Raw genomic sequence first — 16,104 nt, 5'->3', positions numbered from 1 at the left:
GAAGCAGAATATGGTACCAAAATAGGAAGAAGCCTTTTTAACAACCTGTGATGTGCCAGTGATAACGCTTTGCTTACTGATAGTGAAGAGGACTTGAAGTATTTACGGATGGACACAGTCACTGCTACAATGAACTCAAGTATGTTGGAGATTGTGAGGATGGCACAGGACAGGACAACGCTTGGGTCTGCTGTTCACACGGTCCCAAGGAGTCATTCTCGACTCAATGGCACCTAACAACAATAACAACAGCCCTCTAGAAGTTAGTGTAGTAGCATCAATAAATCCTGGACTATGGGATCTGGATGCCAGGGCAGACCTCATGCTCTGCTTGTTAATTGCCCCATGACTTGGGAAGAGAAGTTTTAATGTTGTTTCTGTTGTGGTGGTGGTTTTTTTGCTGTAGAGTCGAGCACGACTCATAGCGACCCTATGAACAAAAGACCTGAAGCCTGTTTATAACTATCGTCATTTCTCAAAGTTCATAGCGTTTTCAGAGGCATGTGGTTTAGGAAGTGGGTGCTTAATATAATGTCCTCATAATGTCCCTGGTTGCACCGTGAGCGTGCTGTCAGGACGCATCAACTCTCAGAGAAACAAAGCACCACACTTGGAGAAGTACAGGGGCAGGTGAAGGAGAGGAAGATCCCAACGAGATGATTGACACAGTGATGGAAACAATGGAGTTGGACAAGGTGTAGACCAGGCGGTCGGCACAGGACGGGACGAGCTTTCAGTATGTTCCTAAGGTCACTGTGGGAAGTCCCTCGATGCCACCTGACAATGTCATTGATGAAATGATTGCGTCCAACCCTGATTACAGTTCCTTTCCCATCGATGCTAGTGTTGCTCTCGTGCTCTTTGCAATGTGTGGGGACATCACCCCTTCCCCGACGGATGTCAGAGTCTCCCCTCTGGTTCCCAGGCCGGTAAAGAAGGCTAATCCCCAGATTCCAGTTCTCAGCACAGGGGTCCCCTGCGAACCTCCCTCCAGGCTGAGGCCCCTGTTACTCACCAGATGAGGAGTAGCCGTCTGTGGTTGGGAATTCAGGATCGTCAGCTTTCTCTGTGGCTGGGGAGAGGGATGGATTGAGAGTTGACAAGAGGATTGCGGATGGCCTGTCCCAAGCAGCGACGTTCACCCTCCCCTGGGAGACATTTCTCTCAGATCGCATGTGGACATCATCGCATCACAGACAACATCCAAAGACTTCTGGGGGCAGAGGGGAGAGGCTTGAAGGAGACATCTCATCACTCTGTGTCACTGTACTGTGCCCATCACGAGCTGTTTCTGGTCCCTTCCTTACTCACGATTCAATGTCCAGGCCAGCTATTATCAGATTCTGACCCTGTCGCCTTCCCATCTGTGTCTTTTTTATTATTATTATATTTATTTGTGTGTACTGTCAAATCAGATATGACTGGTACAGGAGGAGATTGTTCCTTTTTCTCCAGGAGAGCATCTGGTGGATTTGAACTGCGCACCTCTGGGAACCATTTGTGTCTTTTTAACTGTGTCATTTGTTCCTTAACCCCCCTCCAAGTTCAAGGTCATGTGCTTCCCAGGCCACGATGGGGCCAGGACCAGACCATTACTTGGCATTGGGGGTGGAGAGGAGTCACGATCAAGTATCTTCCAGGATGTTCTGGTCCTGGATCCAAGGGAGAAATATGTGTGGAGGCCTAAGACCCAGAGAAAGGGGTGGGGAGCCACTTATGCCCTCAATGCACAGAGCCCAGGACGAATTAGGGGACTAGATAGGTGGGGTTTCCACAAAGTGCCAGGATTTCTTGTCCTTCGTCACCTTTCACAGACATGTCCCCTGACCGAGGTCCCCTTCCCCTGGGGAGGGAGTTCTGTGCTGTTCTTCGGGGGGAGTTTTATACTGTCCTATGGGGAGGACTTCTGTGTTGTCCTATTCTGCGACCCTCGGGCCTGCCTTTAATTGTTTTTGGTGAAACATCCTTCTAGGTTGTATAACCCTGGTCTGTCCACTTGCTGTACAGAGGTAACTTGTGGTGGCTGTGAAGCTGAACACTGTGACACTGATGTGTCAAATGCAAGAATGTTCACCCATGGCGGACAGTGTTTGGTGGAGCTCCCCGATTCAAACAAGCTTGGGGGGGGGGGGAACAAGCTTGGAAGCAGCAGTGGCATCCACTTCCGTAATAGCTTGCCCCTGGAAACCCTATGAACCTGGAGAAAGGACGAAAGTTATACAAGTGTCCAGGACTTTCGTTCATAGGGTCGCTATGAGTCGCCTGCGACTCAACGGCACTTAACAACGACAATGGGGAGTAGTTCTCTGCTGTCATTTGGGGGGAGTTCTATGCTGTCCTTTGGGGGTGTCCTCTTGGGTCACTATCCTAGCCTTGGATCCCAGGCCAAGAAGCTTTACGTTAGTATTTGAGCGTTAAAATAAAAAAGTAGAGCGGACAGGACCAGAGAGACAGCGCTTTGACGACATTGCTCTTAGGATCACATGCTTCCACCACATGCCTGGCATAGCGGTAGGTTTTAGGTTGTTGGTGAATATCTGGGGACATCTCACTGCCCAGCCTCTGTCAGTTCCTTTCTGTGGGTTTATAAGTCCCTGGCTCACACGCAGGGTGGCCTGAGCTGAGAGCCCAGAGCCCCGTCTCCATCACCAGTGGCCACGCACCCCACCCCTCCAAGTCGGACTCTGCTTTGCGCACCAGTTGAATGGAGCTCTGTGGATGGGACATGAGAAGCATCAGAAACGTCTGTGAACGGGGAGAAAGACAACTGGAGAAGCTAAGTGGGGGCTGTTAATGGTGGGTCCCACTCACACTGGCCCTTCTCTCCCTGGTTTTCATCCCAAGACCACGTGTGCATGTCACTCAATTACAAACAACAAGCTAAGCCTTCCAGCACACACCTTTCCTGATCTTAAAGCATATGTGGTTGTTGTTGTTATGTGCCGTCGAGTCACTTGCAACTCATAGTGACCCTATGTACAACAACCCTAAACCCTGCTCTATCCTGTGCCAATCTTATTGTCTCTGACACACCCATCCCGATTACCCCAGTTACTGAATTAGTCCACCTCATAGAGGGTCTTCCTCTCATGCACTGTCCCTCCACCCTACCAAGCATGACGTCCCTCTCCAAGAACTGGTCTCTCCTTACAACATGTCCAAAGTATGTCAGACAAAACTTCAGAGTCCTTGCCTCCAAAGAGCAGCCTGGTTTCACCCTCTCCAGGATGAACCTGTTTGTTCTCCTAGCAGTCCATGGTATATTCAACACTCTTCTCCAGCACCACAGCTCAAAGGCATCAATTCTCCTTCTAGCCTCCCTAGTCATTGTCCACCTTTCTGATGTATAGTAAGTAAGCCTGGAACAGGTGCACCTTAGTCTCCAGACTGACATCCTTGCTCTTCAGTACTCTGGTGAGGTCCCTGATGACGGATTTTCCCAATGCAATTAATTTTTTTTTAATTTACTCATTGCCATTATTAAGCTAACCTTCAGTTGCTACATACATATGAGAAATTGGACAGTAAATATGGAAGACTAAAGAATTGATGCCTTTGAGTTGTGACACTGGTGAAGAGTATTGACCATCCCATGGGCTGCCAGAGGAAACCAAACAAATCTGTCTTAAAAGAAGGGTAATCAGAGCATTCCTCAGAAGTACAGCGGCTGTGCTCGCTTCGGCAGCACATATACTAAAACTGGAACGATACAGAGAAGATTAGCATGGCCCCTGTGCAAGGATGACACGCAAATTCGTGAAGTGTTCCATATTTTCGACCCTGAAATGAACCAGTCTGTAACGAAGGCTAACTCCTAACTCCTTTCACCTACAAATTTCGTCTTTGGATACAAAGCTAAGTGGATAGTCCTTACCGAGGGACTGTTTAAAAAAAAAAAAAAAAGAAGTACAGCGGCTGAGACGTGGTCTCTCTCCTGCTTTGATCATGTCGTCAGGAGCGTCCTATACCTACAAAGCGACATCAGGTTGGCGAAAGGGAGGAAGACTCTGAAGGAGTCTCTGAGGAAGCCCGACACAGTGGCTAGCTCAGTGGGCTCAGCACAGCAGAGAGGGTGGGCATGGCACAGGACTGGACAGAGTTGGATCCTACCCCCTGGTACCTAGTAAACCACCCTTGGTGGCCGACGGAAGTGAACGGTAAGACCCTGGCCACTAGATGGCAACAGTGAGGGCCCTCTGCCAAGGCTGAAGTCGGCTTCTGCTTCTGAACAACTTTGTGACTATGGATGTGAAAATGTAACTTTGTTGTGACTACGGGCCTGAAAATGTAACTTTGTTTCTTCTTAGAAAATGAACAATGCACACCCATGTTTATTTGGGCTTTGTTCACAACAGCAAGGAGTTGGAAACAACCTAAGTGCCCATCAACAAATGAATGGATAAAGAAGCTGTGGTATATTCACACAATGGAATACTATGCTGCATTAAAAAACAAGGAACTAAAACAAATAAATAAATAAACAAGGAACTCATGCAATATTATACATAATGGGTGACCCTGGAGGACATTATGCTGAGTGAAGTATCTCAGTCACAAAAGGACAAATACTACATAGTGCCACTGTTGTGAAACAGGACTGACATCGGGGTTGGGGGGAGACTGAGAAAGATGGGATAAATTATGTATACTGCATTGAAACAGAGGAGGGAGAGAACTGTTTAAAAGCGATATGTGATTAGGTATTATTGTCATGACAGGAGTCCAGAACGAAGGCTGCACAGTGGAGTGGACTTGAGGGGAGGGATTGTTAAACAATGAAAGCACTTTTCTTTTACTTTTCAAAGAGAAGAGCAAATTGGGTGGAGGGAGAGGTGGGCAGGGAGAAAAGTGTAACAGTGAGTGAATGGAAATCCTCAGTCTCTGTAAACTTTCATTAAAATTAATAATAATTAAAAAAATTTTTTTAAATGAACAAAGGGAAGAGAGGGCCCAAATACTACTTTCCTCATAGCATTGTTGGGAGAATTGTGTGCTTTCAACAGTGTTGAGCATAGTGTTCGTTTTCAAGCAATGCTCGAGTTGTTACCATATCTCTGTGGTATGCAGGGACCTCCCTTCCTCAGCACTTGCCCGCTTCTTCCTCTGCTTTTACCAATCCCTGCTCCAAACCCATGACGGAGCCTGGTTCCCAAAGCTCAATTCACAGCACAGGGACCCATAAGAACTCCCCTTTGGCATGAAGGGAGCTCTGGTGACCTGGTGGCCTGGTGGTAAGGAAGCTACACTATCAATGTAAAGGCCCACAGTTCAAATCCACCAGTTGTTCCATAGGAGAAAGATGAGCCGTCGACTCATATAGCAACTCAGTGGCTCTGAAAACCCTCCTGAGGACCAGCTATGGGGAAGCTTATTCCACACAAGAGCTGGTGAGTGGGGCCTGTGGGTGTGTCCCGAAAGCTCCAAGGGGCTCCCAGAAAGTCTTCCTCCTTCTGGTGGCCCCTTTCTCTCCTGAGTATCCACTTCAAAACCACCTCGAATTCTCCCTCTTGAACACAAATCAACAGCCTGCCGGTCCTGAATGGACAGGGCAGGGGGAAGGGGCCTCAGAGAGACACCCGCCCGCCCGCCTTTGTCTCTCTCCCAAGAGTTGATCCCACCCTGTCACCTCCCTATCTGGAGCTTTCCCCTCCAGAATGGTGGACTCCTGGCCTCGATCCTGTCACTCACTGTCTGGAAGACTTGAAGCTCAGAACCCAGGATGTGAAAATGAGGGCAGAAGGCACAGAGGATGTGGAAGTGGAGTGTTGTTTCATCGTTCTTGGCCTCAGAGAATGAACACAAAATCCCTGTTAGGTGCCCTGGGACAACATCCACAGAGTTGGGGGCCCCTTGTTGGACCATGGCTCTGGGGCCCCACCCAGGGTCCGAGCACATACAAGACAGTGCCCATCTCACCTCATAGGTTTTCCCCAAGGACTGGCGATCTGTAGTACAAAGACCACCCCTGGACAGTGTGTGGGTCTGTCCAATAGCAGGGCTGGCCCACATCACAGAGGCGCCTGGAGTCACAGTGATTCTAGCTCATGGGACGTGTCATCTCAAGCGAAAAGATGCACATGCCTTTGAATGAGGGGGGCATCTGGGAACCAGAAGAAGCTTGGCACTCCCCACCCCAGCCAAGCAGTGGCTCTGTGTGTGTGTGTGTGTGTGTGTGTGTGTGTGTGTGTGTGTGTGAGCCAGCTCTCACCTGGTGCATGTTCCCACGCCCTTACCCCCAGAATGACTGGATCCCACTAGAGGAATTACTGGAGTGAGGAGAAATGGAGAAGACACGTTCTGTTTATACAGGGGTGCTGTCTCCTCCCTCTCTTATTTCTGGGTCCACAATTCTCTCTAGTCCACAGGACTCACATGAAGGGCAACTAGGAACCCCAGTTCCCCAGCGCAGCCCAGCAGCGCCCAACTCCATACCCCTTTTTCACACTGGAGTTGGGTGTCTCGATCACCCAGGGTATCCACATGAGACCCAAGGTGAACCTCAGAGATATGTGAAGGCCGAGGGGGACACAGGTGCTGTGGGAAAGGGGAGGAGGGGGTGGGGATAGTGGGAAGAGGGGTCTGAGGAGAGATGGTGGAGCTGGAAGCAGGAAGCAGGAACCAGGCAAATGGGGACAAGCATGAGGGCGGAGGAGGGTCCTGGGTGTTGACTCACCTGACACCTTCAGCTCCAGGTAGTCGCTGCGCTCAGAATACTGACTGTTTTTGTAATAGATGCAGGTATAACATCCCGCAGTGCGTCTATTCCATCTGGCGATGGTGAATCGGGCCTCAGTTTCCATCCCAGAACGGCTCTTCTTGCCCTTCACATCTTTAAATGGAGTGGACTGTCCATCTTTCTCTAGTCGGAATGTGACATCTGTAGGAGGACCTCTACACACAAAGGTCACAGGCGTCCCCCAGGGGACCACTGAGCTCGGCTCGGCTGAGATGGAGGGTCTGGGCAGGGAGCCTAGGAGGGAATGAGGACAGACATCTCAGGGTCCCCTCATCACATGCCACCTTCCACGTGATTCATTCACCCACTTCCAGCTGCACAGTGTAAGGAATCGCGTTAGTAAATGACAGCTCCGTGCGGCCGCCACTACAAACAGCTCCCTCCATCCCGTGTCCGCCTTAATTCTTGTCACCGCTGAGTTCTTCTCATCTTGACAGAGGGGTGAGGAGGTTTGGCCACACTGTGGACCTTGCTCGGTGCCTCCCAGGGGGTGTGTGCATGTCACCAAACCTCATGGGAGCCACTACGAGCCTCCTTGGAAAAGCTCAGCTCTGGCCCTCCGCCTGGCTGTTTTCAGAGGCGAGAAAAGCAAAGCCTTTTTATTGTCTGAACAGTCAAATAATTACGCTTTTGAAATGCAAAGAGCTGTCAGCAAGGCAGGTGTGTGGAGATGGTGGAAGCAGAGGGCTGGCTGATGGAGGTGGCTAGCAGGGGGTGGAGAATAAGGACGAGTGGATGGAGGAAGCAAAATCAGCCGACTGTTGTGTGACTGGAACACAAAGATGTATAACAAACTATCACATGTAACAAAGTATGACATGTAACAAACATAGTGATATGTGGCAAAGTTCATCTAATATACTGTAACAAATAATGGTATAGGACAAGAATTATATAAAGATATGTAACATAAAGGATACTATGTAACAAAAAATGTCCCATACAGGAGTCTAGAGTGAAGGCTACATAGTGGAATGGACCTGGCTGAGGGTTTGTAAAACAATGAAAGAATTTTTCTTTTACTTTTCCAAGAGGGTAGTGTACTAGGGGGGAGGGTTGGGAGAGGAGAAAAGTGCAACAATGAATGAATGGAAATCCAAAGTCTCTGTAAATGTTTACTGAAATTAATAAAACATTTAAATAAAACAAACAACAAAAAAAGTTCCATAAAGAATGAAGAAGGAGGAGGGTGAGGATTAAGGTAAATGCTGGGATTTCGTCCATTGGGATTGTATCTCTCCCTGCTAAGGGGATTTCAAGGGAGTTTGTGTCTTTCGTCACATTGAATCTCAGCTGTCTTTTTTTTAATTATTATTAAATTTTATTAGTTTTAATGAACATTTACAGAGATTTTGGGTTCTCATTCATTCATTGTTGCACTGTTTTCTCTACCCTCCTCCCTAGTTCGTTCTTCTTCCCCCCCTCCATGTCTGTTTTAATTGTCCAATTGCCACAGTGCTTGTCAAAGCCAGTTCTGATTAATCTCCTTTGTCAGTCCTTTGCCATTCCCTATTTTGGTGCACGAAGTGGGACTATGAAGAAATGAGATTTGTGGATGGCACAGGGCTCCTAATTAAAGGGTGGTGTTTCAGATCGACCCAGGTGCATGTAGGAAGAGTGGCGTGGTGGTCTACTTCCAAAAAAAAAAGAAAACCACCAAACCCAACCACCTGAAACCTGTGGAATGCAGCTCTGCTCTGACATGCACAGGTCATTGAGTTGACATCTACTAGACAGTAAATGTGTTTGGTTGGGTTTTGTTGTTGTTTTTTGTTTTGTTTTGTTTTCTTCTTACTAAGAAGGCGGAGGAAGAACAGTAGAGGGAAAGGGGTTAAGATTCCTTCCGTGCATTTATTTACAAGTTAGGAGTGTCCCACCAGCCCCTCCTGGAGTTAGCATCACCTCACCCGGCAGTGGTGGAGAGAAAGAGCAGGAAAGTTTAAAGGCGAGTATTCACTCACTCTGTGCTTGGATCACGGGTCCCAGGCAGAGCACTGAAAAAGAAAATTTAGTGAGGAAAAATGCATCTGGCACCGACAGGTCGCTCGAGGCAGGGAGAGGGTACTGTTCGCTGCTCGGTGGCTTCCCTGCCTGTGCCCAGGATAGAAGTCTTCCCAAGGGTTGTCAAGGCTGCCAGCTTTCCAAAGCAGACAGACCAACATACCTGCCTGCCAAGGCACCTCTGGGCGGCTTTAAACCATCAACCTTTCAGCTGTGGTTTCAAGGAGCAAACCATCCACACAACGCAGAGATCTGAGAAAGGGTTATGCTGCCTGCAATTTCCAACGCATTTCAGCATTCATCTGACTACATAGTTAGCCATGGCTGTATGATTGTGTAATGCTTCTTCTCACTCTGAAATTGGCTGGGGTTTTTTTGGTTTGTTTTTTTTTTTTCTCCCTTGTGTGTCTGTTTGTTGGTTTGGTTGTTTTTTTTTTTTAAAATGTCTTATTTATTTGACTTTGTTTATGACTTTATAGGAATTTTCTCCCTGTGCACAACTACCATCACTTCTGTCCTCCAACTTTGTTTAACATACTCTGTATTGTTGTTTCCATTTACTCCCACTTCACGTCTTTTTTCATCCCTCTTACCACTCCAGGACTGATTCTGCGTATAAACCTTTTCTTACCTTTTTATAGTCATGATATCATACCACAATTAAACCCCAAACTGTAAAGAGCATCCGAAAAATAAAAACAACCAAAACCAGAGCCAATCGAGAAGCCCTAATCTGTGGCATGAGTAAACTTTCAAGCATACCCAAAAAGAGGATAAAATAAATGAATAAGACCCTCTAATAAGAAACCCCTAGGGCATCAAAAAACTTCTTCAGCAGGGTAAAAAAGAAGCCCACAAACTAGGGAGAAGTAGACATATCTGATAAGAGACTTATATCTAAAATCTACAGAATACTCCAGCTCTTCAACGTGAGAAAGACAAACAACCAGGCGAACTCTGGTGGCCTACTGGCAAGAAGCTGCACTGCAATCCCAGAGGTACACGGTTCAAATCCACCAGATGCTCTGCCGGAGAAGGAGGCGCAATATTCTCCTGTACCAGTCAGATCTGATTTGACGGTACATGCACACAAAATAATAAAAATTTTAAAAAAATAAAAAAAAGAAAGACAAACAACCCAATAACAAAATGAGAAGATGATATGAATAGAGTCTCACTCAAGTAGAAAGCCAGACGGCCAATAAGCCCATGAAAAAATGCTCTGAATTCCTAGCTAGTAGAGAGATGTGAATCAAAACAACAACCAGGTACAACCTCTCAGTCCAGCAACAATAACAAAACTCAACAGGACGGTAAACAAATGCTGGCCTTGGATGTGGAGAGACTGGAATGGTTTTTCGACACTGGTGGGAATAGAAGGCAGTCTGGCATTTCCTCAAAGAGCTGGTAAGAGAATTACCATGTGACCCAGCAACCCCACCACTGGGAATATACACCCTAAAGACACATGAATCACAACTCAAACAGGTGTCTGCACAGAGCCATGATTATGACTGCATTGTTCGCAATCACAAAGGAAGGGAAGCAACCCAAGTGCCCATCAGCGAATGAATGGATGGGGAAAACGGCAGTTTCCTGTGGGAAGCTGAATATCAAATTTAATGTTAATAATAAGCCAAATGCTGTATCACAATATAAGGGAGGCAGAATACAAGCTGGAGTTCACCCAGAGGCACTAAGGCGTTACTGAAGAGTCAACAGTGTTCTTAGTTTGTATTTACTGAACGCCCCCTCCTGACATAAGCATAAGGTAAACACTAGAGAGGAACTTGGCCTTATCTGCAAAAGACTTGCCCGTGATCCTTTGTTTTTTTTCTTCTCCCTTGTGATTATCTTTTGTTTACCTTCCTGATGATTCTCAATAAATACACAGAGAGTTATGGCTTGGGCTCTTCAGTCATCAGGACTGCTGGCCCCCTGTCTTTACTCTCTTTTATTTCATTCTTGGTTGTCTGTCTCTGTCTTGTTGTTAATAATTACTCTACCCTCGGTCTGCAACAGTTTCCATCACCTTCACACAGTGGGATATTATGCAGCGCTGAAACGCAATGAACTTGAGGAGTATAAAACACTACAGCACGTGGATACATCTGGAAGATGGTATGCTGAGTGAAAGATCTCAGTCACAAAAGGATAAATACTGCATAAAGCCACTGTTTTAACTATAGGATGGTTGGGGAGGGGGAGCAGGAAAATAATGGACAAATAATCAAGTTGAACAGGTGAAGGGGAGGAAAATGTGAAAGGCCCAGATGATTAGACATTATGTTTATAACTATTAATAATCTGTACATAGGGTTTTCAGAGGCCTGCTATTTCAGAAGTGAATGGCCAATCCTTCTTCCTAGTCTGTCTGGGACAGGACAAACTTTACCAAGGGAATCGGGGGAGGGGAGGGAGAAAACCAAGGTGTAGGAATGAGGGAATGAAAACCAAACTCATTGTAAACATCCACTGAAATCACAATTAAAAAAACTCATATCACCATCAATGTTCCAGCCTTTCTCCCACATCCTTTCCTTTTTCTTAATTTTTCTTTTATATTGACTTTCTCACAAAGTCCGTATGTGTACCATTACCTCTATCTATGTGGATGGCCACAGACACATGAAGAAATGCTCAAAAATCACTGGCAGTGAGAAAGATGCAAATCAAAATCACAATGAGTGATCCATCTCATCCCTTTCTTATAACCTATTGTTGTAACGGTGGTTTTATGCAGTATTTATCCTTTTGTGACTGAGCTATTTCACTCAGCATATTATCTTCCAGATGTAGCCATGTGATGTAGTGTTTTACACTCCTCAAGTTCATTGCGTTTCAGTGGTGCGTAATATCCCATGGTGTGAATGTTAGGGAAACCACAATGCATCTCTCCCCAGAAGCAATGGCAAACTTTAGCCGGGCAGCAAGCAAGAAACGTTGGAGAGGCTGTGGAGAGGTGGGAACTCTCCCACACCGTTGGTGGCAATTGTAAAACGGTACAACCACTTCCTTTCTTAACCGTGAACTGATCCTCCCCAGCCCTTATCGGGTTTGGAGAACAAACCTTCCTTGGATAAACGACCCCCATGGGAAGCGCTGAGAGTTCTCCCCGGTGGAAGGGCTTCCATCTACACCCCAGGTCCTGACTCTCCTGGATGGGATCAGGAAGCCGGATTTCCAACCCCAGGTGTACCGTTCCCCGCTCCCCACCACCACCTCTAATTCTCTGCTGTCGACTCACCGAGGCCCAGCAGGATGGCCGGAGTCAGGGGCATCGCAAGCCTGTCCAGTCCTGGAGCCAACAGCAGATAGACAGCCCTGCAGATACAATAGACAGGATGTACTGCTGGGGCGCCTGTCCTCGGGTATCAGCGTTAACCGCTCTTCTCAAAAGGGAAGGATTTATTTCCCCAATTCTCCCCTGAAAGAGATGGGGGCAGGGTATGTGGGGCGTCTCAGCTGCTGAGAAAGCTTTTAGACCCCATGGCTTTGAATGTGGCTGACCTTATCACCAGATCAAGCCTCCTACGCAGTGAACTTGCTCTTAATCTGGGGGGCCAGGGCTTCACAGGCTGGGAAAAGATGTCCAGCACCATAACAAGAGTGTTACTGTTATTACTCTGTGCCATCAAGTCAGAACCAACGCATAGTGGATCCCCAACGAGTTTTCAGAGACATGCAGTCTCATGGGAGGTGGCTGCTTCTCTTCTGTGGAGCAACTGGTGGTCTTGAACCATGTGCCTTTGGGTTCACAGTGTCCCTCTTTACCTGGGCCACCAGAGCTCCCTCAAGCAAGATTGTTGATGCTGTTTATTTACCATCATTTTGGAACTGACTCATAGCTGACCTGCCAGACGGTTTTCAGAGATAATAAGTCACAGTGGAGGAGATTGCCCATCTTTCTCCCGGGGCGCAGCCAGTGGATTCAAATTGTGTACCTTTGCTTTGCCAGGACAATTCCTTATCCATAAGCGACCAGATGGTACACCTATTTAAGTCTTCATTTCTTCAGATTAAAAATAGAAAAGATGCTATGCTGAATTAAGCCTGTCTTGCTTCATATTAAACATGCAAACTATGAAATCGCCTTCCAACCACCTACTAAGGTCTTTGTTAGTTACCGTCCTGTTGCAGACCAAGGGTAAGGCATTTTTACAATGATTAATAATGAGACAGCCAGCCAGGAATGAGATAGAGCAGAGAGCATAAAACAGGGGGCCAGCAGTTCTCCACTGAAGGGCCCAAGTCATGCTTCTCTGTATTTATTGATAATCAGGGGAAACAAATCATAAAAAGGAATTCCTTGTCAATGAAGCCGAATTTTTCTCTATTGTCAGCCTAATGCTCTAGTTCAGGAAGTATTTCACACATAGTAACACTCCCTCTGTAGGGGGTCCCCAGCTGTCTCCTGTCTGCAGGGAACAGCTCATTTTCTGTGATCTGTCACAAGAGAAATTCCCAACTTATACATTTGTAATATTTGGTATGAAGTTTGGCTTCCCATACTGTCCTGTCAATTTCAACTCCACGTGTGTGAAGTGGAACTGTGCTTTGTAGGGTTTTCCTAACTACAGTCTTCAGCAAGTGGACCACCAGGTCTGCTTTCTGAGACAGCTTTGCGTGGGTTCAAACCACCTTTCTTTCAGCCAGCGATCTAACACATCACACTCTGCACCACCGAGGGACCCCACTAAGAATTCTTCAGCGTGACCTTCCAATAGATGGACCAGTCTAGAAATCGCACAGGGGGAGCTTGTCCAGGTTTTTCCCCTGAGGAGCAGCTGTTGGATTCGAACCACAGAAGAGTCCATCAAAGTGTGTAACTGGTGGGTGCACCATGAACTAATATTCCTTGGCGGTAGGGAAATGAAGTCCTGAGGCAGCCGTGACAGGGAGAAAGCTGGGGGGGGGCATGCTGAAAGGACAGAAGTCAGCTGAAAAAGGACAAGAGCTGATGATCTCGCTTCTGTGACATCAGGAAATCAAGAGAAACCAAGACTGCAGTTTCGGGGAGGCGGGGGATGGGGAATGAGGAAATTTAGGCCTTGGTGTTCTTGTGTTTAGTTTCCTGATTGTGATGATACCATCTCACTCCAGTCAGAGTGGCAAAGTTTAACAGGGCAGCAAGTAATAGATGTTGGAGAGGATGTGGCGAGAACTCTTTGACATTGTTGGTGGGATTGTAAAATGTTGCAACCACTCTGAAAGGCAGTTTAGCACTTCCTCAAAAAAGCTGAACATAGAAATTCCATATGACCCAGCTATTATTCCACTACTTGGAATATACTCTGAGAATATGAGAACTGAGGCACAAACTGAGATTTGTACACCAATGTTCATAGCAGCATTAGTCACCATCGCAAGAACATGGAAACAGCCCACGTGTCCAACCACAAATGAATGGATTGAGACATTATGGCACATTCACATAATGGAATACTATGCAGCACGCAGGAGCAATGACTTTGTAAATTATGATCTAACTTGGGAGGGACTGGAGAGCATTATGCTGAGTGAAGTAACTCAGTCACATAAGGATAAATATTGTATAAACCTGTTATAAAATGAGTGTAAGAATCCAGGAGGGGTGGGAGAGGATGGAAGCAGAGGGATGTGGATGTGCAGGGGGAAAGGAGGATTAAACATGTTGTCGATGTTGTTGTTATGTGCCATCGAGTCATTTGAGACTCATAGCAACCCTATGTACAACAGCCCTAAACCCTGCTCTATCCTGTGCCAATCACATTACCTCTGACACACCCATCCCGAGTACCCCAGTCACTGAATCAATCCACCTCATAGAGGGTCTTCCCCTCCTGCGCTGTCCCTATACCCTACTAAGCATGATGTCCCTCTCCAAGGACCTGTCTCTCCTTACAACATGTCCAAAGTATGTCAGACGAAGCCCCAGAATCCTTGCCTCCAAGGAGTAGCCTGGTTTAACTCTCTCTAGGATGGATCTGTTTGTTTTCTTGGCAATCCATGGAACATTCAATATAGGGTTGTAAAATTTGATGGGTAGGGGAGTGAAGGAAATTGAAATAATTTGTTCAAATGTATATTTGAATTTTGTAAATAAACTAGTTGTTGTTAAGTGCCATCGAGTCGCAGATGACTCATAGCGACCCCATGAAGGAGAGTCCTCGACACTTGGGTGCCTTTCTTCCTCTCTCCAGAATAAACTAGTAGAAACATAAAAAAAAAATAAAATTAAAAAAAGATAGTGATGATAAATGCACAGTGTGAAGAGATTTTGAGGCCCCGTCTCACCGACTTTGGGCAGGTAGCCAGGAGGGGCCAGTCCTTGGAGAAGGACATCATGCTTGGAAGGGTAGAGAGACAGCTCAGTAGAGAAAGACTCTGGATGGGGTAGATTGACTCAGTGACTGGGGTAACAGGGGCAGTGAGATTGGCCTAGGATAGAGCAGGGTCAGAGCTATTGTGCATAGAGTCTCTATGAGTTGTGGGTGGCTTGACAGCACATGAAACAACAACAACATGTAAAGTTAAGTCTCAACGTTGTGAAAATTATAATTCTCACTAAGAGCAGGCTAGAGATTCAATGCAACCCCAACACGGATACCGAGCTGCAAAAGACAGTTCCCAGTTTTATCTGGACAGGAACGAGTCCCTGAAAAAGCAGAGAGCTAATGAAAAAGACAGACAGAGTGGGAGGTATCCTATACCCTGACCTCCACACTTACTGTGCAGCTACTGCATAATCAAAGCAACGCAGCACTGGTACGAAGACTCGTACATGCCAATCAACGGGACAGAATCAAGAATCCAGAAACCAACCCACCTGCTTACGGCCAAGCAATCTTTGACAAGGAGGTGAAATCAACCAAGCGGGAAGATAGCATGTGTTCTCTCAGGATTGGCCAAGACAAGACAAGAGAAACGATTTCTGTTGCCGGAGAGGGGGGAGGGAATTGGGCGAAACTGAAGTGTGTGCACAGGATGTGGTACCTGGCACTGCCACCATGGTTCAAGCAGCTTGTGACTTAACAACCACACAGAGCAACTGAGCAGGCTCCGACCCCGATGTGTTCGGAACCTCTGGTTTCCTATAGCTTGGGGCTGAAGAAGAGTCTCGACTTCTGAACAGTGGGGTTTGTTTGGTTGGTTTTTTAAATATTTATTTTTTAAATTTATTATTAATTTCAATAAAAATTTACAGAGACTTTGGATTTTCATTCATTCATTCATTCATTGTTGCACTTTTCTCCCCTCCCAAACCTCCCCCCCACCCCAGTACACTCTCCTCTTGGAAAAGTAAAAAAAAATTCTTTCATTGTTTTACAATCCCTCCCCCCAGGTCCATTCCACTATGCAGCCTTCGCTCTGGACTCCTGTCATAA

The 16,104-nt window shown here is 46.6% G+C and overlaps 1 protein-coding gene across 1 annotated transcript in view; it reads right to left on the bottom strand.

The window, feature by feature from the left end:
* The window catches only part of LAIR1 (leukocyte-associated immunoglobulin-like receptor 1), a 21,875-nt gene extending 9,857 nt beyond the window's left edge, over window positions 1-12,018 (bottom strand). Inside the window, exons 1-3 of the mRNA XM_006897369.1 lie at window positions 11,985-12,018; window positions 6,674-6,970; window positions 1,016-1,072 (exon numbers count right to left, since the gene is read on the bottom strand). Coding sequence (XP_006897431.1) covers window positions 1,016-1,072; window positions 6,674-6,970; window positions 11,985-12,018 — 388 coding nt within the window. The remainder of the gene's footprint in view (window positions 1-1,015; window positions 1,073-6,673; window positions 6,971-11,984) is intronic.
* Window positions 12,019-16,104: the final 4,086 nt, after the last annotated feature.

The sequence above is a fragment of the Elephantulus edwardii genome, unplaced genomic scaffold, assembly GCF_000299155.1.
Source record: "Elephantulus edwardii isolate Elephantulus edwardi_28Jun2011 unplaced genomic scaffold, EleEdw1.0 scaffold00208, whole genome shotgun sequence".
Lineage (NCBI taxonomy): Eukaryota > Metazoa > Chordata > Mammalia > Macroscelidea > Macroscelididae > Elephantulus > Elephantulus edwardii.
Note: the sequence above shows the minus strand (reverse complement) of the source record. Positions and strands in the feature narration are given on the sequence as shown.